Source organism: Cavia porcellus, unplaced genomic scaffold, assembly GCF_034190915.1.
Source record: "Cavia porcellus strain 051 isolate PalLab524CR breed Dunkin Hartley unplaced genomic scaffold, mCavPor4.1 scaffold_1, whole genome shotgun sequence".
Taxonomy (NCBI): domain Eukaryota; kingdom Metazoa; phylum Chordata; class Mammalia; order Rodentia; family Caviidae; genus Cavia; species Cavia porcellus.
Window position 1 is genome coordinate 58045696 of NW_026947484.1, and position 26248 is coordinate 58071943.

The 26248-nt window shown below is 39.9% G+C and overlaps 1 protein-coding gene across 1 annotated transcript in view; it reads left to right on the forward strand.

Annotated features, from left to right (window-relative positions):
- The window catches only part of Ap4e1 (adaptor related protein complex 4 subunit epsilon 1), a 63144-nt gene that overhangs the window by 19703 nt on the left and 17193 nt on the right, over positions 1 to 26248 (forward strand). The window contains exons 8-15 of the mRNA XM_003471870.5: positions 3143 to 3216; positions 7150 to 7272; positions 7375 to 7484; positions 8826 to 8965; positions 10362 to 10474; positions 10565 to 10686; positions 12815 to 13117; positions 15937 to 16051. Of these exons, the coding sequence (XP_003471918.1) occupies positions 3143 to 3216; positions 7150 to 7272; positions 7375 to 7484; positions 8826 to 8965; positions 10362 to 10474; positions 10565 to 10686; positions 12815 to 13117; positions 15937 to 16051 (1100 nt within the window). The remainder of the gene's footprint in view (positions 1 to 3142; positions 3217 to 7149; positions 7273 to 7374; positions 7485 to 8825; positions 8966 to 10361; positions 10475 to 10564; positions 10687 to 12814; positions 13118 to 15936; positions 16052 to 26248) is intronic.

The following is a 26248-nucleotide window of genomic DNA, read 5'->3' on the forward strand; positions in this document are numbered from 1 at the left end:
CTGCTTAGTCAGGTGCTCCCCACTGGGATGCTTCTTCATGTTCTCTAAAAATTAGGACACGTTTTCTGCAAAGGCCAGAGGGTGGCTTTGTGGGCCGAATGCTCTCAAAGCTGAAAGTGGCAGTGGAGAACACATAAATGTTCTATGGCTATGTTCCAGAAAAACTTTGTGGACACGAAAACTTGAATTTCAGAGTCTCTACCTGTCCTGAAATGATGTTTTTTTGATTTTTTTTCTCTCAACCATTAAAAAAATGTCAAAACAACTTAGCCTGCGCTGCACAGAAGCAAGTGCCTGGCCAGGTAACTGCTGCTGCGTGCTGTGTTTGCCTGGGAGTGCCTCATTTTTAGAATCTGTTTACCTCAGATCACCCTTAGTTCATGGATTACATTAGACTTTTAAGACATCATTCCAATTATGCCTATTTTTTTTAACTTAAAATTTTTTTATTTTCAGCCAGGTATGGTGGCTCATGCCTGTAATCCCAACACTCAGGAGGCTGAGGCAGGAGGATCATTGGGAGTTCCAGACCAGCCTGGGCTACAAAGTGAGCTCAAGGCCAGCCTGAAATGCATAGAGAAACCTTGTCTCAAAAGAAAAATTTTTTTTTTAATTTTAAAATCCATTTTATTTCAAAGAGAAAAAAACTTTCAAAATGCAGCAATCAGGATAACAGTGGTACATACATTGCACATTGCCATCATAACTTTAAATTTTGCCATAGTTTTTCAAACATACAAGTTTTTGTGGTCCCAAGAACAGCACAAGGAAGGTCCCTTGTGCCCTGCTCCTCGATTGTCATTTATGCTCACTTCATCGTTCTCTTCCTGTGTGCAAGTACACGTGCTTCTTTCTCCCACTGAACTGTTTGTGAGCCAGATCAATGACATTTTAATTCCTTTGAGAATAGGACCTTGGCCTGAGCTCCTGCTGTGTTTCTGTCTCAGTGCTGGCTGTGGGGACCAGGCTGCCTTTCACTCTGCAGAATATGTGTGTATTCTGATTCCTTAGCCTCAGGTTGTCTTCCTGCTATTGCTCTAGAAAGGCCTCCTGTGAGCTCCTGCTCAGTGCTAACTGTACCTTGTCAATTTCATGGTACAATGGGTTTTTTTTTTTTGTTGTTGTTGTTCAAAGCCTGATAGAGACATGGAGTGAAAGGAGGGGATGGAGCAGAAACATGTTAGAAATGTTTGTATTCATTGTGTTTCATTGTATGGAACGCCAGCCTGTCCTAATATGGAGCTGTAGATTAAGGTCATTGGAATTCTTTTTTTTTGGTACCGGGGATCAAACTCATGACCTCCCACTTGCCAGGCATGCACTTATGCTTCTGAGCTAAATCCCTAGCCCCTGGAATTCTATTTTAAAACCACTAATTTTATATTACTGTGCATTATACCTTATTTGTCTAAAACACTGCCATAAGTTTAACCTGCTCACTAGTTCATGAAGTCATTATCTTTCTTCTTTGTGGACGGATTTGGAGGATGCTGGCAAAGATGTGTGAGGAACGTTCCCTGCAGAGTGCTGAAGGGTAGCTAGGCCCAATCCAGTGAGTGAAGGCTGGGACCCTTTGCATGTCGCTGGCCACCAGGGTGCTTTCTCCTTTACTGCCCATAATGAGATTTTATGCTAGCAGAAATCTTAGAATTCATAAGGCATGATTAGTTCAGTGTGGCAAAGTAAAAATGTCATTTTTATAAAAAATCTAGATCATTTAATTGGAAGAAAAAATTCCCAGAAAAGCCTTTTCTATCCTCGCTTGAGTATTTTCTTGTGTTTTGTAGTGTTGTGCTTTTTAGGATTTGGCTCAGTCATGTCTACAAATGCTGCCACATATCATGTGGTTAATCATGATCTTAGGCCAGACAGTGGCTTTTGAAATTCAGGAACTATGCTGTAGTGAAGGTTTAGTATCACCAAATTTTGCAGGGAGGATTGGTAATGTCTGCTGTTGTGAAACAAATGCCTACATAATAAAATGAGAGACTTTAGAATACAGTCCTGGGTTCTTACTTTTGGTTATACATTAGGACAGAATGAAAGTAAATGTACTTAGTTATAGCTATTTTAGCCCTATATTGGAAAAAAAAGAAGAAATTTTTCTGAAAGAGATGTAACATTCTTGCTGTCTAATTTATACAGCCCCGGATTATTTGGGAATTTTTGTTTTGCAGCCTGATTTCTCTCTAAGACCATGGCATGTAATGTGTGTTGCGGTTTGATATTTTTCTTGTTAGAGCCTTTTGAATTTGTGAAGCATACAGAAATCTGAGCAGAGTATTTTGCACATTGGCCTCTTGGAGAGGCAGAGTAATAAGAAGGCTCTGTGAACACTGCATTGTTTTTTTAAACACTATCACAACCCAATTACTATATGTACTGTAATGAGGGACATAAAGACATATAAGTGTTAGAAATTGTTAATTTCATGCACACACACACACACACACACACACACACACACATTTTTTGGTGGCACTGGGCATTGAATCCAGGGCCTTTGCATTAAGCTATATAGCCAGCCCTTTTAAAATGAACTCTTGATACATAGTCTTGTTGCGTTGCTGAACTGCTCACGTGGGACTCAGATTTTGCAATCCACTTGCCTCAGCCTCCCTGAGTGCTGAATGTACCACCATACCTGGTTTATTTCTTTATTTTGACACAAATGAAAGTTAAAACGTTTTTTATTGAGGAAGCGAGCTGCTATGTAGGGAAAGAGTAATATTTGAATATCTTTAAAACAACAAATTGATTAAAAACAATAGAAGAAGAATCTGGATGTGTGAGGTTTTACTGTAATAACAGGTAGAACTATTTTGTTGCAGAGAAAATAGTAAAAGAGAGTGTTTTCAGTTAGGTAGTGACCTGGTTTATAAATCAGGACCAGGTTGAGAGTTCTTGATGTTTGCGTCTTCGCATAGGTAACTAGTCAGCTTTATTAGACAGGAAGATTCACTCATGAAAAGAGCAAATGAAATCTTTTAGATGTGAAATTTGTATAACTTCATAAAATGAATTTCTTTCACTTCTCTTCTGTAGATCCTCAGTTTTAAAGAGAGAGAGAAGTTTGAAAAACTGTGTTTTTATTGGGTTAGAATACTATAATTCCACTGCAAATAAAATATCTTTTAAACAGGACAAGTGAATTAATGTATGATGTTCTTGATGAATCCTTGCGAAGAGCTGAGTTAAATCACAATATCACTTATGGTAGGTAACGTGCAATGCTACTCCAGTAACTAATGCTGTTTTTCGTATTGAAGCTAAATCTGTGAGAATACTGTAAATTCCAATAGCATTTTATGCATAATTTTAAGATTGTTCTTTGGGTTAATGTAAGCACTGAATAATAGTAATAATTTGAAATTCTGCCATTTTCTAAGTGATCTAAATTCATTATTATAATTATTTATTGAAAACATTTATCAAGTATCTAATAGACTGTGAAGATACCTCACTAAGTTTGTTTCACATTTTGTAAAACTTCTATGGGAAGACAGTTCTTAAATCAGTCAACTATTTATTAAGCTTCTGTTATTTGTCAGGCCCAGTGCCGGGTTCTTAGAATATAGCTATGACTAAAACTGTGCTGTCATCGGGCTTACAAAGAGAGGTGTTGTGAATGTTACCCAAGAATCACAAGGTGCTGTGGTGGAGGTGGCAGCTTATCTTAGGTGAGGGGCACCAGGGAAGGTTTTCCTGGAAAGCAGTTTTTAAGAAGGCATCTTGAGGCCAGGCTGCAGCTGAGGGTGGCTGTGGCTGAAAAAAGGAATGTAACCAGCCCCACCGCCACCCCACAACCGTAGAGTAAGCTAGCAGATTTGTTGACTCCCACTGCAGTATGCACATTTGCAGGATGTGTCAGTAAGAGACATGGGAAGGGCTTATTAGGGAGTCAGGGTGCACTTGAGCACAGTGCGGGTGCTCAGAGAAGAGAGGTGCTCAGGAGCTGGAGCTGGGTGCGCTGAGGCCGCTTTCCAGATGGGTGATGCGGGATGTGTGTCCCTTGTCTGTCATGGTCCCAGTGCAGTGTTCCAGGTTGAGGTCGCTGCCTCCTCATGTTGCTACTTCCTTTGGGGAGGGGGAAGCACAGTTCACAGCTGGAAAGGACAGGCCCAGAGCCTAGGTTTATAGGTTTAATGTCTTTATGGTCTTTAGGGTTTGTTCTCTACCTAGTTTCTATGTCTTCTACCTCAATCTGAAGGTTGAGTAAGATACAAGAATATATAGATGCAGAAGAGTAGCAAACTATTTTGTGATGAGACTGTGAACTGTGTTATACATGTTTTCAAAAAGTGATTTAGCGATAGACAAGAGTAAGTTGCGAGACAAGGGTGGAAAGATGAGAAAGTAATCCAAAAACTTCTAACCAAAGAGAACTGCTCTCTTTTGATTGAGCTGAGCAAGCTCAGTGAAGAAATTGAGATTTTTGGAGCTATTTAAAAGAAGTAAGTAAAACTGTTTACATTTTGCATGCTTTGGAGAACAGGGGAAGTACTGAGGGGTCACTTCTTAAGTTGGGGAAGTACAGTTGTCCTCCATGGGATGTCCTCTCCCATGCATACCAAATTTCATGGGTGCTCTGGTCCCTCATGGGACCTGATGTTGCCAGGGGTGATGGTGCAGACCTGTGATCCCAGCACTATGGGAGGCTGAGACAGGAGGATGGAAAGTTGAGCCCTGTGTGGGTAATGTAGTGACTTAGTGAGATCTTGTTTCAAAGTAAAAATTAAAAACAAGGTTGCCAGGCCAGGGTTTTAGTTCAGTGGCAAAAGCGCCTGTCTGGCAAGTGCAAGGTCATGAGTTTGATCCCCAGTATCAAACAAAAAACAAAAAACCCCTCCAGATTTAATTCAGTGCAAAGGCCCTGGATTCACTTCCCAGCACTGCAAATTAAAAAAGAAAAAAAAAAAAGGCATTGTTTTTGTATATAACCTACCTATATGCTCTCAAGTACTTTAAGCCATCTCTAAAAAAGAAAAAAAAAATAAATAAAAATAAACCCTCTCTAAAAGAGTTAGGGTGTAAGTTGCTGTTGTGTTGCATTGTTTAGGGAATGATGACATTTACATTCACAGGTGCAGCTTGTCCCAGTGTTTCTGCTCTGCAGTTGGTTGGAGCTGCAGATGCAGAGCCGTGGGCCTAAGGCACCAGGAAGTAGGGACAAGGCCTGTCCTTTCCCACTAGATGTGGCTCTCTAGGGTAGGCCGGAGGCAGGACTGAACTGAAATAAGAAGTGCTTGGCAGGGAGAGGTTGGTACAGGAAAAAGGATTGTATTCATGAGAATAGTACAGGCAAACTAGCACCCATGGTAATGAACCAACATAGTAAACTTTGAAGGATGCATACATGGTAATTAAGGCAGTAAGAATATTTCAGCTTGCATTGATGAAGGCCTAGGAAACAAAACTTGGCTTTTTAAAGTCTAGGTCCTGGCTGAGGCAGTCCCTAACTTCTGTCCTGCTTTGTGTTGGGAGATGCAGGAAGAGTCAGGTGGCCAGGGTGCTGCCCTGTGAGTGTGCGCTGCGGTCTCTGACCGCATTACCCAGGCACCTGTGTGATGAGACTGAGGGGTTACAGGGGAGGGTGACCAGCAGGTGGTTCAGCCAGGAGCGGTCAGCGTCTCTCTGGGTTGCTGAGTTGGAGTCACACGTGCCATGTGTGTTGTTAGCGTCCAGGAAGGGGTCTACAAGCTTGTGGGGGCTCCGTTTACAGATTAGTTAAGCATCTGCCCTACCCTTTCCCTTTCCTCCCTTCTTTTGATTTCTTTCTGGAAAGCCTTTAATTTTTTGTATAGGTGATATGTGTATGCTGTTCAGAACTTAGTGGGTGCAAAGGCTTTGCAGTGAACGGTGAGTCCCTCCTGCTCCTACCAGCTCCCATTCTCAGACATAGCTGCTCTCATCTCTTCCTTTCATGTAGAGGATACAATTGAGGAATTTTTTAAAATGTTCTCCGGTCAGATCCTCTTTTTGTTCAAGATTCCTTGAACCAGCACCTAAAATTAGTGTCCTTGTAGGCTTTTCATAAGGTGATTTTTTTTTCTTTATTTAGCAATACTTCTTATTTGTATTGATACAGTTTATAGCTTACATTGATTGTATTGTGGTAGATTGTTCTATAGCAGGCCTGATATAAATATTTTATTGCTTAAAATATGAATTTTAAATTTCAAGGTTTAAAGAATAGGCCTTGTATCTATCTATCTTTTGACCAAACTATCCCAGTACCTGGCAGTGGGTTAATTAATGAGTAACATGCTTTAACTGAATTAAAGGAAGAGAAAATTGTTTTGTTTGTATTATAGGTTTAATACTTCATGAATCATAGAGGTTTTTTTTGTTTTTGTTTTTATTTATTTATTTTTTGGTACTGGGAATCGAACTTAGGGTCTCATGCTTGTCAGCAGGCGCTGTGCCGCTGAGCTACACCCCCGACTTCTGATGCTGCAGTTCCCTAGGACACATGGGCCTTGATGTCCCAGCGATTCTTCACCTTGGCAAAGCTTCCATGCCTCAACTCATGCTCTCTAGAAGAATTTGAGAAAATGTTAGTGTCCCCTCTGACCCCTGTAGTTACCAGATTCTTGACTGTACCTGAAAATAAAACTTGGATATAGCAGACTTTTTTTGTATTTTGAGGTTAGTTTTAAGTAATGAGCTGGAAGATTTTTGAGTAGCGAGCCTACCCTTGAAATAATTGTGGAGCATCCTGAACGATTATATTGAAATAAACTGCACACATAATTTCTGTGTCTAGGTGCTCAAGAGCACTTGAGAATAAACCATATTAAAGCCTCTGGGGATTGTTGGGAAGTCCAGTTTTTCTGGGAAGAGTGGACATATTGAGCTCCTGGGGGTAGGGTTTGGTCAGTTTGCTCACTGCTGTACCCATTGTTCTGTGCCGCATGTACCCCATAAGAAATGTTCAGTAGAATACTTGGGAATAAATTTAATGTTTTTTTCCTATCTATTAGCAGTGCCATTTCCTTTTAGTCATACTGGGGTGTAAGCCTAAAACGAATAGAGGTTGTTTGTTAAAAATTTTCTGTAAATAAAACTTTTGACTAAAACCATTCTTCCAGTTTGCTTTAAATTCCCCACAAATATGTCCTTATTGTGCCCTTTTTCTGTTTTTCCTAGCTATTCTGTTCGAATGTGTACATACAGTCTATTCTATTTATCCTAAGTCAGAATTACTTGAGAAGGCTGCCAAATGCATTGGAAAATTTGTCCTGTCACCTAAAATAAATCTGAAATATTTAGGTAAGGCGGTTGATCCTTTTGATGGCAATTGTAGAGCAAGCTTTTGAAGTTTGCTGGGCCCTCGCTTCAGGTCACTTCCTGTAATGTGGTCTTTGTTTCTAGGACTGAAGGCTCTTACCTATGTTGTCCAACAGGATCCCACGCTGGCTCTTCAACACCAGATGACAATAATCGAATGTTTAGACCATCCTGACCCCATTATCAAAAGAGAGGTAAACTGGTGCTTTGAATGGTGTATGTGAAATGTTGACATTGGTATTTTGTAGATTTAATTGATACACTGTGTGTGTTTTTAATTTTGCGTGTTTATTTCTACTAAAGTTTATGTAACTTTTCTAAAAAACACTTTCATTGGCCACAGGAATAACTTTAAATTATGATTGAAGAAGTTATATCCAATTACCTGTTTGAATCCAGTAATTTTTTTTAACCTAAACATTGTATCATTGGGGCTGAATTTTAGTCCTAAGGCTTTGTGTTGATACAATATAAGATATAATTTATGATGGTTAATTAGTTTCTAATCATCTCTGGAAAATTTGTTAATAAATTCACTATTAAATAGGAATATTAAAATAATTAATGAAAATATCTTTAAAGTGAATTTTTTGGAAGATAGGGTATAATTATATACTTAGATTTGTTTCAACATTTTTCTTTTGTAAAATTACTTCAGTATTCACCTGAATGTTTATATAAATATTTTTATTCTCATATAAAGAAATCACTCTGTATCTTCATTTAAAGTGATATGTGGGACCCAGTTAAAAAGAGTAAAAAACTTCAAAAATAATAAAGTTAGGAAAAAGAGAATGTGCTATTTAAGTATCTCAAAAGCAGTAAGCTAAAAATAGAGCTATTACATTCAACACTTACACTTTTAAGATCTTGAGCTGTCAGGCCTTGTGCGTCCCATCAGAAGCCACGTACGTTCCGCCGTGAGGCTGACTGCAGTGCTGTTTTCTGTTACTCAGCTTCTCAGGGAGTACTGCATGTACACACACGTACCCCTGTAGTTGTAACTAGTGTACGCTTACACCTATTATGTGTTTGAAAATATGTTATACACCTTGTAACTTTTTAGTTTTACGTGTTCTGTCATGTAGAAATGTCATATATTAATTATTCCAGTACAAAATGTTTAGACTTTCAAATTCATCCCTTCCCTTTCTTCCTTACTTCTTTTTTCTTTTTCTTCCTCTTTCATCTTCCTTTTCTCTTCTCCTCCCTTTCCCTTCTCCCCTTTCTCCCCCTCCCTCCCAGCCCAGGCTGGCCTTGCACTCAATATCTTTCTGCCTCAGCCTCCTGAGTACTGATAATTACAGGCATGCACTATTACGCCCAGCTTCGACCTATTTTTTGGCAATAATTTTACTTTTTTTTTTTAACTCTTTAGTTACAATTTATATTTCTTGATCACCTATAACTGACTTTTAGTAGCTCTCCATACAAGTAGAATAATCCATTGCAGTATTAAAAAATTTGTTACTGTAGTTTTTGGTGTTATCATGCATAGTTTCATAATGCTGTTTTTACTTCTTTTCCTCAAATAGACTTTGGAGCTTCTTTACAGAATTACGAATTCACAGAATGTAACAGTTATTGTCCAGAAAATGCTTGAATATTTACATCAGAGCAAAGAAGAATATATCATTGTCAACTTAGTTGGCAAAATAGCTGAGCTGGCTGAGAAATATCCTTTGTGTGGATCCTAAGTCATGAATACCCTGATGAGCCACTGACTTGGAAATGATTGGTGTAGATGTGGTCGCTTGCATGTTGAGTTCAGACACCCCGTAATAAACTGCATTCCTTATTTTTAAGCCTTTAATTACTCAGTGTAGGAATTTATGCAGACTTCTTGGAGGATGGTTTTTTTTTTTTTTTTTTTTCTGTGTGTGTGTTCAGTCACTAACAGGAAAGCAGTGGGACTTCTGCCTGGTCCCTCTTCCTGCCTGGTCCCTCTTCCTTCCTGTCTTTTGGTGCAGTGGTGGAGGCTGAACCTAAGGCCTCTCACCACATGTTCTACCACTGAGCCTCTGCCCTACTCTCCTGGTCTTCACCTACTCAGGTTTCCTTCTGAGTAGGGGTTCGCTTTTGGGTAAGGGAAGGAGTAGGTGCAGGACCAACGTCCTAAAATGCATCCTCTGTGATGTTATTTTGGCATTTATTACAGTAAAGCAATTAGAAACTCAAGTTGCAGTTTAATTTCTTCACATTTGCTTTCTTTTTTCTTTTGGTTTTTTGAGACAGGGTCTTGCTATGCAGTTGAGGCTGCCCCTGAACTCACTGTGTAGTCCAGGGCCTTGAACTTGCAGCAGTCCTCCTGCCTCAGCTTCCTGAGTGCTGAGATAACAGGCCCATGGCACCGTGCCTGGCTTTCCACTTTTGTTTTCTTTTTCAAGAGCGTGAGAAACTTACAGGCTTATAAGGGCATGACATTCTTTTAAAGATGTCTGCTGTTTAATTCTAAGAAAGAATGAGTAGGTAATGTTATTCAAAGAATCCTGGAATCTACTGAAAGATGGTTTTGCCCTGGACAGTGCTGGAACTCTGGCCCAGCAGGATGGCAGTGGCTCAGAGCTGATGTGGAATGTTCCAGAGAAGCAGTCACCTAATGTGTTCAGGTGGTTACACTGCCGTGCTTAGCCTTCACGAACTACAGAGAGGTTTTTTTTTTTGTCTTTTTCATTTTTATTGGTACCAGGGATCGAACTCACGACTGCCTGCTTGCAAGGCAAGTGCTTATGCCGCTGAGCTAAATTCCCAGCCCCAACTACAGAGAGTTTTTGCAATATTTAATTTTTCTTTATTAGCTGGCTCAATTTTGCAGTTATTTAGTGCTTATGACCAGGATGCTAACTATGGCTAAGCGTAGTACTAGAGAAGGTGACATAAACTCAGTTTATGAAATAAACTTTATTGAACATTCATTTTATATAAACTGGGCTAGAGAACATTAGATGGCAGAGGTTAAATATAACCATGCTACACTAGAATGGGTTGGGGTTATTTTTAAAAGGTTGTCTCAGTAAGGATAATTGTAGTAAGTACATTTGAACGTGTACTTATTCTTAACGCGTGGACACATATGCTCCTGATAACGCGTGGTTTATTCAGACAATGAATGCTGTGTTTTCAGTGGGGGGAGATGTGATGCACCCTGATATCCCCAGTAACTTTCTGAGGCTGTTGGCAGAAGGTTGGTAAAGATTTTCAAGTTCAGTGTTTGTTATCTTTCTTATGACAGAGTCCTTAGGAAATTAAAAATTGAGTGTCAATTGGTTTGTAGGTTTTGAGGATGAGACAGAAGATCAGCAGTTAAGAGTCTATGCGGTTCAGTCATACCTCAGTTTATTAGATGCGGAAAATGCGTTAATTTATCCACAGAGATTTCTTCAGGTTATGAGTTGGGTGAGTAAAGTACATCACATCATACAGATTTATAATTATTTTTTATAAAAACCAAATACCACCGTATTTTCTCCAGAAAGCTAACTCTTGTCCATCCTTTGTCTCTGCCAGCTCATGTAAGTGGGTGTTTATTTGGGTCTCTGTTTATGTTCACATTGTCGTGTTTTTTATGAGCCCGTGTTTGAATATGTGACCGTCTCTATATCTGTGCTGTATTCATTTTGTATTGCTGCATAGCTGAGTTTCCTAGTGGTTTCAGATGACCCTGATTCTGTGAGTCAGGACTCTAAGCCTGGCTTGGCTGGTCTGTCTTATTCAGGTCTCTCTAGGTTCAGTGGGGGCTGCTGTCTTCTCTGAAGCTTGACTGGTAAAGGACCCACTTCCAGGCTGGAGCCGCAGGTCACAGGTCACTGTGTATGGCTCTGTTTATCATACTGTATCTTGGTTACTTTTCTCTCATTGCTAAGACAAAATACCTGACACCCAAAGTGAAGCAAAAAAGGGTTTATTTAACTCACAGTTTGTGGAAGTTTGAGTCTGTAATCAGCTAGCTCCAAGGCAGAGTGGCACATGGCAGAGGGACAACAGTTTGTGGTGGCAGAAAATAGCAAAACCAACAAGAGCAAAAAGAGAGGAGGAGCACAGAGCTGGGACTCTTTCTGTCCCTTATATTGTGTGTAGCCCACACCCACTTGGGGGTAGTCTTCATACTCATAATCCCAGCATGGACCAGGAGTCATTCACAAACTCTAGAATGAGGCTTTGGGGGACATCTAGACATAAACCGTAACATACTAGTTAAGCATTGCTTAGTCCTGTTGACTTTTTCTCCTGTTCTTTTCCTTACTAGCTATAATTTTTCTTTGCCCTTCTCTTTTCCTGCTGGAGCCAGTATTACACTTGACGTGAAGATATTCCATAAATACCATTTAAGAAAGGTTCATTCTCCCAATTCACTTTGCAGATGATTCTTATGCCAACAGAATTGTATGTCACCCAAGTAAATTAGATGTAAGAGAAAGGATGTGTGACACACGGATCAGTATCCCTCACAGTGTGTCCTATGGACCACCTATATCAGAACCATTGATGCTTGCCAAAGTGTGTGTACCCTCAGTCCCCACTGAAGCCATGCTAACTTAAGATATCTGAGATAAGAGACTAGAAATCTCGGGGTTTTTTTCTTTGTTTTTGATAATGTGGTACTGGGGCTTAAGCTCAGGACTCTCATACTGGGCTATGTACCCTGAGGCCTAGCTCATATTTTATTTGAGACAGGCACTTGATGAGTCACTAAATTGCCCAGGTTGGGCTTGAATTTATGATTCTCCTGCCTCTGTCTGCAAAACTGCTGGGATTTCAGGTGTGCACCACCAGCGCCAGATGGATGGTGTTTTATGAAGTACTACAGGTTGATGTTACGCATCCTAAAGTTTGAGAACTACTTATTTAAACTCTTGCTGGAATGTAATAACAAAATGTGAAAGTGCTTGTAAAAACTGACAGTTTAGAAATTCAAAAGAGCTGGGTATGGTAGAGCACACCTGTAATCCCAGCCCTCGGGAGGCCAAGGCAGAAGAATCGCCATGAGTTTCAGGCCAGCATGGGCTACATAGTGAGTTCAAACCCAGCTTGAACTATATGGCAAAATCCTGTCTTGAAAAAAAAAAAGGTCAAAAGAAAACTAATTTCTAATGATATTTTTGCTTTATATATTGTTAATGACAAATATATGGGAAATCTTTTTATATTGATTTCCATTTCTTTTGAGCATATCATTCTTGTCTTTTTTTTTTTTGTGCCTGTTGGACAGGGTCTCGCTATGCCATTCAGGCTGATCTTGAGCTCACCTTGTAGCATAAGGCTGCTCTTGTACTCCTAATAATCCTCCTGCCTCAGCCTCCCGAGTGCTAGAATTACAAGTGTGCACCACTATGCCCAGGTTGAGCATATCATTCTTGGTATTATTTTAAACCTGCAATCTACAATTTTTTCTTTAGTAATTTCTTCACTGTGAGAGTGTGTTTAAACTAGGTTAATTTCACTCTAACAATAATGCTTGGGTTTCTGAGTATAGTTTGTTGTGTGACTTGCTGTCTATGCAATACCTCTTTTGTTTTATTCCTAGGTGTTAGGAGAGTATTCTTACCTCTTAGATAAAGAAAAGCCAGAGGAAGTGATAAACAGGCTGTATAAGTTACTTATGAATGACTCCATTTCTTCAGAAACAAAAGCCTGGTTGATTGCCGCAGTGACCAAGTTGACACCTCAAGCTCAGACTTCTAGCACAGTGGAGAGAATAATCCAGGAATTCACTGGGTCTTTGGATACATGTATGAGGCAGCAAACATTCGAATTAAAGCATTTGTATGAGAATGTAGAAGTTATGAAGAACTTGCTTCCAGTCAATAAGAGCTGCGAAGACCTGGTGGTAAGATGTCTGGGTTTCATCTTTTTAAAAGTGGTATTGTCTAAACATGCAGAGTTTTTCTTTCATCTGTGATTTAAAAGGAATACATCAAAATATAGTTCGTGTGGCTCTTAAGAAGAATGTTACGGTTTTTCTCACACTAGTAGAAAAGAAAATTGAGAGTTTCCATCCAATTCTAAACAGCCAGGAACAGAAAAATATCTCTTCTGGAAACACAACTGAAGATTGATCCTTTTTTTAAAAAAAAATTATTTGTTTGTTTCTTTTTTAAGAATAGAAAGTGTATTGATGAAAAGGAGCAGGGAATAGGAATAGCTCTTGAGAGATAGGAGTGGTCCTGAATGGGTTGCCCAGTGATCACTTTCACGATACAGTAATTTAAGAACTTTTAAAATCATCTTTTGAAATTTTGGTAGTCATTCCTACTCTATTTCCCAGATGGCTCAAATTTGTGATCCTCCTGGCTCAGACTCCCAGAGTGCTGGGATTACAGGTAGGAGCCACTACACCTGGCTAATACTCTGTTTTCTTTGAGAATATTTTTTTTTTTAAAAGTCTCAACTACATTTTGTCCATGAGCTATCTAAATCCTTTACTATTTGGAATCTGAGCATCCGCCTGTGCTTCTTTTACCTACTGTCAACAACTACACCTTTTAACCTAAAGTTGTTAGCTACTCCTCCCTCTTGCTTCAGCCAGCCTTTCCCTCCGATTGGTGTAAATTAGAAAACTTCCAGTGGGGAAACCAAATTGGTTGAAAGTTTTAGGTGTTAGATCTCTTGTGTTTGGGAAGAAGAGGATGGATGACATCCCCGCTAATGTTTCCGCAGTTTTTCATGCCTTGTGTTCCTTTTGAACGCTTGTTCTTAACTTTGCTCAGCAGCTCTGGAAGGTAGAGACTGCTTAGCATTTGGGGAGGCATTCTAGATGTGTTCACTAAAACAGTGATGTGCTGGACACACGCTACTCTAGGGCATTGACGCTGGTCACTGCACTTCCCTTTCCCCTGGTAAAAATAATGACGGTGATGTAGCCCCATCTCTTCAGAATTGTGTAGAAGCTGCCCCTTTCCAAATTCAGAGTGGGAGATGCCTCTCTGGTTTTGAGAATTATGTGCTTTTGTAAATTTTCTGAGCTGTTTACACTTCTGGCTGAGCCAGAGAAGCAAATCTCTTGTTCCTGAGAACATTCTGCTCTCCTCTTTTGAATACATCATTTTCTTTATCTCCTTGATACAGGGGAATGAAATTTCCCACCTACTAGATGTCCAATATGAGTTCATGTTCTCTACAATCAAAGAATGACTTTTAGGAACAACGGAGGTTAAGAGCATAAATATTTATTGAGAGAAAGATTGCTTCTATCTGAGAGAGAGGGAGAAGGGGTCCCAAGTGGGTTGCGAAAGATTGTATCTTTTCTAGGGATTTTTATAGAGTAAAATCGTGAGGTGAGGTAGGTCTAAGGTGGGGAAAACTGGAAACTGGCAAGGTAGAACTGGGAACTCGCAAGACAGACGGGGCATGAGGTGGGGCAGAACTATGACCAACCATTCAGATTAATTGTTCAGGTAGAATTGACCAAATTAGGGACAAATGGGGAAGCGAGGCAGGTGGCAATCAGACCTTCTTAAGGACTAGTGACTCCTCCTGTGGGTCTTGGGATGGTGACTCCAGGCTTCTCAAAGTGATCCATACCTAATCCCTAAGGATTATACTTGGGGTGTGGTTGCATTTGTTTTGCCTTCTGTCTTGAGATCTGGCCCACAGCAAGAGGTGTGTGTCTTTTCCAAGACATTTGATCCTCTGTGCCGGTTTCCTCGAGGGCCTATTCCTGTCTGACTGCCTATATTTCTATAATGTTCAGCTGCCTGTAACATTCTCATCTTTTTTTTTTTTTTTTTTTTTTTTTGGTAATGGGAATCAAACTCAGGACCTTAGGCTTGCCAGGCAGGCACCTGCGCTGCTGAGCTATATACCCTCTCCTAACCTTTTTTCCATTTCTCTTCATTCTTTTTTCTTCTTTATCATTTATCTTTTCACTTAGAAAAGTACCTCTTATACCTTTCTACTTTTTCAGAAATTAATTCTTTATCAACTTGTGAAAAAGCATTTTCAGATGGAAAGGAATAGAATAGTTAAGACACGGTAGGAAGCTGAATAAAGGCCTCTCAGAAATGTCCAATTTCTTAATCCCTGAAGACTGCACATGTATCACCTCACATGTAAACATGTCCTAGACCTGATAATGTTAACTATTTTGTGAGTGGGAGGTTGTCCCAGGTTGTCTAGGTTGGTTGTGGATGTAAGCACTAGGATTAGAGAGAAGAAACAAAATAACAGCACAGGCAAAGGTAGCAGCACTGTGATCAAGCAACACAGGTGATCCCTAGGAACTGAAGGACACAGGATTGGATTCTCCTGGAACCCAGAAGGCACCGGCCCAGCCTGCACCTGATTTTAAACCTCAGGAGCAGAAAACCAATGCAGGCACCTTAACTCGCAGGGCACCTGCCTGTCTCCCCCAGGAGGATAAGCCCAATGTGATGCCCTAAAGTATTAGGTGCCCACAAATCCATTTTGCCTTGCAGCAAAGTTTTGTTACCTGCAGATGATTTACAATGAATGAGTCTTAGCCGGGTGATCTGATTATCAGTGTTGCAGAAAGTTAGAGTTGGGTAGCATTTTTAGAATTGAGGCTTCTGTCTTCACCTTAAAATTTTGTTTAAGGACATATTGGCTAAAATTATTTACGTGAATATAGTCTGCTGCTTAGAGTGAATACTTGAATTCTTAATTAATTTCTACTTAATTTTACTATAGGTAGATGCTTCCTTATCTTTCCTGGATGGTTATGTGGCTGAAGGACTCAGTCAGGGGGCAGCACCTTATAAACCTCACCACCAGCGCCAGGAGGAGAAGCTTTCTCAGGAAAAAGGTATTTTTTCATGAGCCTATGATAAGCCAGATTATACAGGCATAATTTTTATGCATTTGTTATTATGGTCATGTAAGTAAATGACTAAAGACATTTATTTTTTATTATCCCACTTTAAAACGGCCTGTGATTTTCTTAGCCTGATTAGGTTTTCAGATACTCAGAAACAGAAAATTTAGCTTTTGAAGTCTTCCTAAAGCCGTAGTCTGCACATATATAAATGCCTAAGATAGGAACACTCTCTTGGAGGTTTGACAGAACTGGAAGGAGAAGTGACAGCAGTCCTTGTGTGTGTGGGGAGGGTTGCTGATACATAGTAGTGTGTCAGCACTGGAGGCAGTTCAAGAGAAAACCTAATTCCTGTGGACTAGTGAGCTCCATTTTCATTCTGGGAAGTCAAGTATAAATATGAGAAAACTTCCAACAGAGCACCTGATTGAAGTTAGGAAGAGCTAAGAAAGGAAAGAGTAACTCTGTGCCTGTCAGGGACAGGCTTCTGTCATAGTTTTGATAAAGATGCCCTCACTACGGTATTCAGGTATGCGAAGGAAGGGTGCATATGAATGAAGGGAGAGCATGTTTTGGAGTTCAGAATGTCAGTACTGAAAATTTAGATGCTGGAAGATTTTTTTTTTTTTTAACTTTTTTTTTTGTCTTTTCCCTTTTTATTGGTACCAAGGATCAAACTCAAGACTGCCTGCTTGTAAGGCAGGCACTTATGCCGCTGAGCTAAAACTCCAACCCCGCTGAAAGATCTTTTAAAAATGTATTTATCGTTTAGTGTTTTTTTTTTTTGAGTAGGTATTATTTTCTAGGTTCTGCTAGAGTTATTTAGTTGATCCTAAAGTGAGACCAAGAAGATAAACACTATTAATAGGCTTGATGTTATCATTCTTTTTTTTCTTGGTACCTGGGATTGAACTCACAACCGCACGCTTGCAAGGCAAGCGCTTATGCCACTGGGCTAAATCTCCAACAATGTTATCATTTTGCAGAAGCATTTGCTCTTTTAGACTCTTACTTTAAAAGCATTTTTTCACTTTATTTTATTTTAATAAGAATGCAACATGAGGTCTACCTAAGACTTTTTTTTCATATTGGGAATTGAACTCACAACTTCATACTTGCCAGGCAGATACCTAAGACATTTTAAGTGTGTAGTGCATTGTTGTTGTATTATAGGTACAGTGTTACATAGCAGGTGTTAGTCAGCTTTCCTGTCTCTGAGACAAAACACCCAACACCCACAACTTGAAGAAGAGAGGTTTAATTTGGCTTGTCACTTGGAGTTTTCAGTCCATGCTTGACTGACTTCGAGGAGGAAATGGCACGATGGGAAGGTCTGGCGTCGGACAGCTGCTCACCTCATGGCAGCCAGGAAGCAGAGCAGAAAGAGAGGGGCTGGGGAGGGAGACACATCTCCATAGGCTGCCCCTCAGAGGTACACTGCTCCCAGCCGGGCCCCACACTGATCACTCCACTGATGAGTACAGCTCGCCTGTGATCCGGTCACCTTCCAGGAGCCTCTGGTCAGGAAACTTTTGGGAGACATTATAGATCCAAACCATCATGGTCTCCTATATTTCCACTTTTCAGATCCACAGATTTGACTGTCTTAGAACTCTTAAGTGAGATCATTCTGTATATGTCCTTCTGTGACTGGCTTACTTTGCTTAGCATAGTGTCCTCAAGTTTCATCCATGTTGTCATATACTGCAGAATTTTTTTCTTTTTCGGGATGAACAGTATTTCTTTACATATACACACCACATTTTCCTTACCATTCCTGAGCTGATGGGTGCTTCAGTTTTTTCTTATCTGAGCAGTGGCTGTTGTAAGTAGTGCTACAGTGCCTGTGGAGGTGCTGATACCTCCCAGAGCCTGCTTTCTGTGCTTTTGGATGAACATCTGGAAGTAGGATTGCTGGGTCGTATGTGGTAGTTCTGTTTTTAGTTTTCTAAAGAATCCACATACTGCTTTGCATAGTGGCTGTTCCATTTTGCATTCCATTGGTGGGGTGCATGGGTTCCAATTTCTCCACATTCTTGCCAACATTTGCCCTTTTTGTTTTGTTTTGTTTTTAGTGACAGCTGTGCTGACAGGTATGAAGTCATACTTCATTGTACTTTTGATTTGCACTTCCCTTATGATTAATGACACTCATGTACCTGTTGACCATTTGTGTGTCTTCTTTGGAGCTAAGTTTATTTAGGTCCTTAGCTTATTTTTTAATCAGGTTATTAATTTTCTCTTTGGTATGGAATCATAGGAATTCCTTAAATATTTTTGCAGATTAGTCCCTCATCAAATATGTTACTTGCAAGTATTGTCTCCCATTTTGTAGGCTGTCTTGTTTTCTTTGATTGGTAGTTTTTTAATTTGATGTCTTTTTTGTTGTTGTTGCTTGTGCTTTTAATGATATCTGTGAAATTTCATGGGACAAGACAAGAAAAGCATCCATGTGGAGACGGGGCTGCTTGTTCCGTTCAAGAGTCTGCGTGGAGGTGTGACCCAGCCTGAGCTGGATCTGTGGAGATGCAGCTCAATTGTCCCACCCCTTGTTTTCCGCTGTCTGGAGACTGTCTGTTGCTATTATTGAAGCTGAGATGGGATCGGAGGGGAAGTAGGATGGAGAGCCTGTTTCCTTTCCTTCAGTGAGATATGTGGCCAGTGGAGACAGTAGACAACTCTGAGTTCCCCACACTGATGCAGTTTTTGCCAAGCACATTTTTTTCTGTAGAATCATTATAAATGAGAGTAAGCTCTTAAGTTAGCCTTTTTTTCTTGCTTCCCAAATTTACTTTTTTGCTTTATTTTTTGTTTTGTTTTTTTATCAGTACCAGGGATCGAACTCATGACTGTGCACTTCCAAGGCAGACGCTTATGCCACTGAGCTAAATCCCCAGCACCTCTAAATCTACTTTTTAAAAGTTCTTTAAAGCAAAATTGAAATTGCAGGAGTTTTTAGATTTTTTTTTTCTGTCTTTTTTTTGAGATGGGGTCTCGCTATTGCAATTCAGGCTGACCTTAAGCTCACTTTGTAGCCCAGGCTGGTCTCGAACTCTCAATGATTCTCCTGCCTCAGCCTCCTGAGTGCTGGGATTACATGTGTGAGCCACCATGTCCAGCTGAGTTTTTAGATTGTTACAGAAAAGGAATTTGGCTATGAGGCAACACATAATGTTTAATAAATACTTGTGGGATAAATTATAAAATTATGTGTTATATATCTTAAAGTTATACCTGGCTATAAGAAAAAATAAAGAATAGGATAAAATAGGTAAAATAAGTATTTTGTATAAAGAGTTGTTAATTCTAGAATTCTGATACTTCTTTCAAATTTTTTATAAATCATATGTAGAGAGAAATAGGTAAATGAAACTTTAATGCGTGATACTTAACTCTCTTGGGAAGAGAATTATTTGGTTTATAAGAAAAACTCCAAAAAAATGTAAGATACCAAGAGTTAGCAAAAATAAATGAGAACAGGGCCAGGGATTTAGCTCAGTGGTGTAAGCGTTTGCCTGGAAAGCTCAAGGTCATGAGTTCGATCCCCCATATACACACAAAAAAAAGTAAAGAGAGAAAACAAACTTTATTCCAGTTCCCACCTAAGAAAAGCATTTAGGAGTCAATGGTGATTATAGAGTAAAACATTATTCAGAAGTCTTATAGCTCCAGTGTAGGAAAACACCAGAAATAATATGGCGAAATAGTGTAACTTTCTCTCAGACTGTGGCTTTTAGAAAACCACATCAAGTTGAGATTGTCTCTCAAAAAATAAAATTAGCTGGACATGGTGGTACACAGCTGTAATCCTAGCACTCTGGGAGGCTAAGGCAAGAGGATCATAGCAGTGATTTATTAAGACCCTGTGCCAGACTTTAAAAAACAGCCTGGGGATGTAGTTCAGTGTAGAACCTCCAGCTTCAATTCCAGTATTGCAAAAAATAAAATAAAGTAATGGGCTATTAATTAAATAATTTAAATAACTTAAATACTTGAAATTAAATAATAGTTAACAACAGCTAAGAATGGTCAGAGAAGGAGAGCCAAATATATAGAGATACAAAACAATTGCAAGGTTAAAAAAAATGGCAGAGTAAGTTGAATAAAGGAGTGTGTCTATTAGCCAGGCCTCTGGGGATGGTGAGGGCGGGACACAGACAGGTTCGTGTGGGCCGCCTGTGCCCACTGCCTCATACTTGTGTGTTTCTCCAGGTGGGACATGTGGGCGTCCAGCTCATGCGTTCTCCTCTGTGTAAGCTGGTCTGGCGCCGTTAACTCATCTGGTTCACTTGTACACGTTCAGCGGCCATCTTTCCTCTCCTTCCTCTTCCTGCAGTCCGCTCTCCTGCTCCTTGCAGACTCTTTGTCCTTGTAGTCATTCGTGCTCACTCCGCAGACTCTTTGTCCTTGTAGTCATCCGTGATGCACGGATTGCAGGGGCAGCTTCCGCTAAAAAATGACAGCTATTGGGACTGGGGATTTAGCTCAGCGGCATAAGCATCTGCCTGGCAAGCATGAGGTCATAAGTTCGAGCCTTGATACCAAAAAAAAAAAAAAAAAAAGACAGCCCTGTTGCTGAAGAGACCAGATGACTGTCACAAAGACTTTTAAAGAGAGGCCAATGGAAAGCAAAGAAAGAGAGGACATTTTGGCTGAAAAAGGCCTTAGATTTAGATAGGTAGTTTCCAAATATGATTGTTAATCAGAGTCACAAAGGTTTTTTTTTAATGAGGCAAAGTTCTGAGCCCACTCATAATACCTGTTTACCTGAATCCCTCATGTATGAAGAAGTTCTTGGACAGTTCCGTCAGGTCAGCGCGATCCTGTTCATCAGTGTCCAGAAACCTGCTGTGGTCCTGATTCTTCACCTTGTGGATGGAGGAATTAAAGTTTTGTCCTGTCAGACTTACATCAGGAATTATTCTTCTCATACTTAGCCTCTCTTTTTCCCCAGCGTTGGTTTCCCTTCTGTATCATTCACTCACCTAACAGGCAGTTCTTTTCCTCTTTATCGGTACACTTTGGATATACATAGCCATCACACTCATCATAAAGATTTTGCACCTGTGCATGCTATATCTTGTTTCTTCTTTTTCCCCATTCCTTTCCCCTCCCTTCCCTTCAGCTCGTGCTCCCTTCCTTGTTTACAAAACCTTTGTTTCAAATTTTTTCTTGTATTAGTTTTTTTATTGTCCCTTTGCCCTTCACCTCCTGTTCCTCCTTCTCATTTGAACATTTTCTTCCCATTTTCCAATATCCATATATACATTTTGGTCCTTATTTATAGTTTTGGTTTCTCATACCAGAGAAACTATTTGATATTTACACAGTTTATTTCATTTAAAGAGTATAGTCTCAAGGTACCTCAATTTACCTAGAAACATTTCAAGCTTATATTTCTTTATGACTGAGTGTAGTAATCCATTGAATTAAAAAAAAAAGCCATTGGGGCTGGGGATTTAGCTCAGTGGCATAAGCGCCTGCCTTGCAAGCACATGGTTGTGAGTTCGATCCCCGGTACTGATAAAAAAAAAAAGCCATGTTAATGGGCATTTAGCCTGTTTTCAAGATTTAGCTATTACAAACCATGTCACTATAAACATGGATGTGCATATATTGCTGTGATATGATGCTTTTAATTCTTCTGGGGAGATACCAAGAAGGGGAGTAGCTGGGTCAAATCAAACCTCTAGTTTTAGTTTTTTGAGGAATCTTCACAACAGTTTCCACAGTGGTTGCGTCAGTCTACACTCCCTCTAACAGTGGAGAAGGGTTCTTTTTCTCCCACACCCTTGCCAGCATTTGTTATTGGTGATTTCTTGATAAAGTGAGGTGGAATCTTGGTGTTGTTGCAGTGTTCTAACTCTTAAATGACCAGTGATGTAGAACATTTTTATATATTCATTTGCTGTTTGTACTTCATCATCTGAGAAGTGTCTGTTCATTTTAGATGTCCATTTTTGGATTGGGTCTTTTTTTTTTTTTTTCTTTTTTAAAATTTTTTATTTAAGGAGAAAAGAAAAAAAACAGTGAAGGGGTACAAGTTATACAGATTTACAGAAGAAAAAAGTGCGCAGTAGGAAATCACTAGTTAATGGATTACATATTGTCATCTTAGAAATAATTGTTCAAGTCACAAAATTAAAGCTTGTAGAGTGGACATTCCAACAATGATACTGCAAACAGTTCTGTTCAATGATCCAATAAAACTCTGTGATATCATTTTCTATCTTATACACTTAAATATACATGCAGTTATATAGTTTAGAGCACTTTCTTTTCCTCTCTTTTGTACAATGACTATTACACATTTTGGGTTTCATTGCTCCCACAGTTCTTATTGCTTTTTTGGAAGAGAGTAAAACCAAATGTGACATAACAGAACAGAATCGGTCAAGTCAAAAGGGTGGACATAATAGATAATATAAAAACATAATACAAGGTGATCAACAATGGTTACCATAATGCCTCCCGCTATCTCTAATAGAATTGCCTATATCATTACTTGTAATACAATTGAACAAAACAGTAAAGAACAAAACCGACAAAACCAAAACATTGGAGACATTGTAGGTCTTCAAAAGTAGATAAAAGTCAACGAGAATGGGCGTTATAATGAATCTCATTATCTTCTCAGCTGATGCCTAAACTTTCGAACCTGATACTATCCAGCAAAACAGAATATAGGAACCTCAGTCAAAAACAAGATGGTGAGAGTAATACAGGGCTTCAAATCGAGATAATAGAAAGTCAAAGTGGGTTACTATATTATATCCTGCTATTTTTTCCCTTTAATTAAACGGATAAAAATTTAAAAAGTAAATAATGGGGTGGAGATTGAGAAAAAAGAGGGCATAACAGCGAAACAGGGCAGATCAAAACATAACCATTTAAGCAGAATAGTGTTTCACCACCAGATAATTCCGACCCAAAAGTAGTTACCATATTGACTCTTTCCTTGAAGTCCTTGAGTACAACTTTGTATACTGTAGCATTAAGTATATCAAAACAATGTAAAACCATTTAAGAGAATGACAGCATTATAGAGTATTTAGAATCGACTAACAGAAAATGAACAATGGTTTCTGTATATTCTTCTTGTCTTTAAAAGGTTTTTGCTTATACTATCGTACATAATAAAATCCAATAAGATACAACCTGTTTAGACCATTGGAGACAGAAGAACAAAAGCTAGATGAGACTTCAAAACAAGATGGTACTAAATCAGTATTACCTATTAAGATGTCATTTTCTCCAAAATAGCTGTTCCTATCATCCAATCTTCTCTGTCTCATTTCTGTTGAGCTCTTTTTCTGTCAGTAGCTGTCAGTTCGTCTTCTTCATTTTGTTCTCTGCTCCATTCATTGTGGCCTCCTCGCCACTATTTCTGGGTTCTTTGTATTTTTCTTTTTTTAGAATATCCTGCAATACTTTCTGTAGGGTTGAATTGGTGGTTGCAAATTCCCCCAGTTCCTCTTTATCCTGGAAGCACCTTGTTTTTCCATCAATTTCCAGGGACAGTTGTGCAGGATATCTCAATCTTGGCTGGAGATTATTATCTTTCAAAGCTTGAATTATTTCCCCCCATGCTCTTCGTGATTTGATGGTTTGTGCAGAGAAATCTGCTGTAATTCTGATGGGTGTTCCCTTGTAAGTGGTCTGTTTCTTGTCTCTGACAGCTTTTAATATTCTGTTCTTGTATTGAATTTCTGGAATTTTTATTATTATATGCCTGGGTGTTTCTCTGTTAGGGTTGTAGGTAGCTGGGGTCCTGTATGCCTCATACATCTGAGTATCTTTACCTTTTGCTAAATTAGGAAAATTCTCCTGGATTATTTCTGTGAGTAGCTTTTGTAGTTCACTTGTTTGTGTCCCTACTTCTTCTTTTATGTTCTTAATCCTTAAGTTATGGCTCCTCTTATCATCTTCTTGTCTTTGTATTATTGCTGTTTGTTTCTTTGTTATTTTTAAGAAGTTTTTCATTTCATTCTCCCATATTACAAGTCTGCCCTGAAGTTCAGATAGTCTGTCCTTAGTTTCTTTCAAGCTGTTATGCCAGTCTTGGATAGACTTCTTAATTTCTTGATAGTCCCTTTGAACCTGCTTCACATACTCTATGCTTTCTCTGTTTTCTCCATCAAGCAATTCTCCCCTCTTTTTCTGTTCTTCCATTCCACCATCTGTTTTTTCCTGGGTGGTGCTTAGCATTTCTCTAACTATTCTGCATACTTCTAGCTTCAGGTTGTTGATAACTTCATTCCTGAATTGGTCTATGAGGCTCTCTATATGGCGCTTAATGTATATTGGTGCGGTGTCCACTATTGCCTGTTTCTCAGAATTGGGGGCTGAGGAGCCTTTCTTGTTGCTTCCCTTCCCCATATTTTCTGTTCCTTATAAAATGCAAGCTTACATAGGAGGCCCGCTTCCCTGCCTGTCAGCCACAGCCTGATCAAATTGCGCTGGCTCGGTGTTCCCACCCACCACTGCGCACCAGGGAGTTGCGGAGGAGGCAGCCTACGCGGGAGTCAGTCGCTCCTCCGGGCCACCGTCAGGCTCTGGGATCTGGGTTAGGCCAGCCTACTGAGTCCGCCCGCAGCGTCACGCAGGCCAGGCACTTTTTACCAATCCCGTCCGAGAGGGGAATGTGTGGCTGGAGTCGCCACCGCGCCCTGCTCTTACAGGACTGCCCGAACCCAGAAAGTCCTCCGCTGGAGTCAAACTGTGGTAGAGTGTCAGTTTCTCTCACTCACCTCGCCACCAGTCAGTTTTCGTGTACGCCTCCTTGTCTGTCCTCTTTTCGACTCCGTTCGCAGACTCCCGTTCCCAGAGCTTCTGCGCGTCTCTCCTTGCCGAGCCGCTGTGGAAGCAGCCAGCCGCCCGGCGGTGGGAAACCCAAATCGCAGTTTCCAATGGCGTGGGGTCGAGCCTCCACACCGAGTCTTTTCTGTTCCTATTTTAGCGCCAGGACTGTATTCTAAGTTGGTTTCTCTCAGCCCAGTTCGTTCCTGAGTCAGCAGAGCATATCTCTACCGGTTCATGTCTCCTTAGTCCGCATCATTCCTGGCCTCTGAGCCGAGCCTTTCAGAGAGCCTCCGGTAGTTGCTGTTGTCTGTCCGCCATGTTCTCCCGGAAGTCCTGGATTGGGTCTTTAAATTTCAGGGGATGTCTGATTTTTTTGAGTTCTTTAGATATTCTGGATAAGAGTCTTTTTTCTGAGAAACAGCTGGCAATGTTTTTCCCCCATGCTGTGGATTGTCTCATCACTCTGTTGGTGGTTTCTCTTGTGTGCAGAAGCCTTTTAATAACATAAAATCCCAGTAGTTGATTCTTTGCAACAGGGCCTATGCAATTGGGGTTTCATTCATAAAGTTTTTGCCTACAGCATTGTCTTTAGGAGTTGTACTTATTCTATCTTTCAGCAGATTTAATATTTTTGTTTTAATACTTAGATCTTCATTCCATTTTGACTTTAGTTTAGTGCATGGTGAAAGGTAATTTTAGTCTTTGGCATGTGGAAAGCCAGCTTTTCCAGCACCATTTGTTATAGAAGCTATCTTTCTTCCAGTGAACATGTTTGCCCTCTTTGTCCAAGATAAGGTGGTTTAGTGTGTTTGTAGTTGTGTCTGTATCTTCTAATCTGTCCCATTGATCCTTAGGTCTGGTTTTGTTTTTTTTTTGGCCAGTACCATGCTGATTTTATCACAGTAGCTTTGTAGTATAATTTCAAGTAAGGGATCTTGATGTCCTCTGCCTTGTCTTATTGCCCAGAATTGCCTTTGCTATTCTAGATCTCTTCTGGTTCCAAATGAATTTTAGGAATGTTTTCTCTGATTCTGTGAGATACATTATTACCATTTTGATTGAGATTGCATTACATCTGTATAACAATTTTGGAAGTATGGCTATTTTTACTATATTAGTTCTTCCTAACCAAGAACAAGGGTTATCTTTATCTTTTCAGAGATGTCTTCCAGCTGTTGCTGGCTGTTGGTGGGGTTTTTTGTTTTGTTTTGTATCAGGAATCAAATTTAGGACCTTGTGCTTGCCAGACAGGCACTGTGCTGTTGAGCTATATTGTCGGCCTGGCTTTTGGGTTTTGAATCTGTTGCAAGATCCTGCCTCTTCAGTTTATTACAGATGAGAAGTTGCTGCCTCCTTGCCCAGTCCCTTTCCCCTAGTACTGGCCTT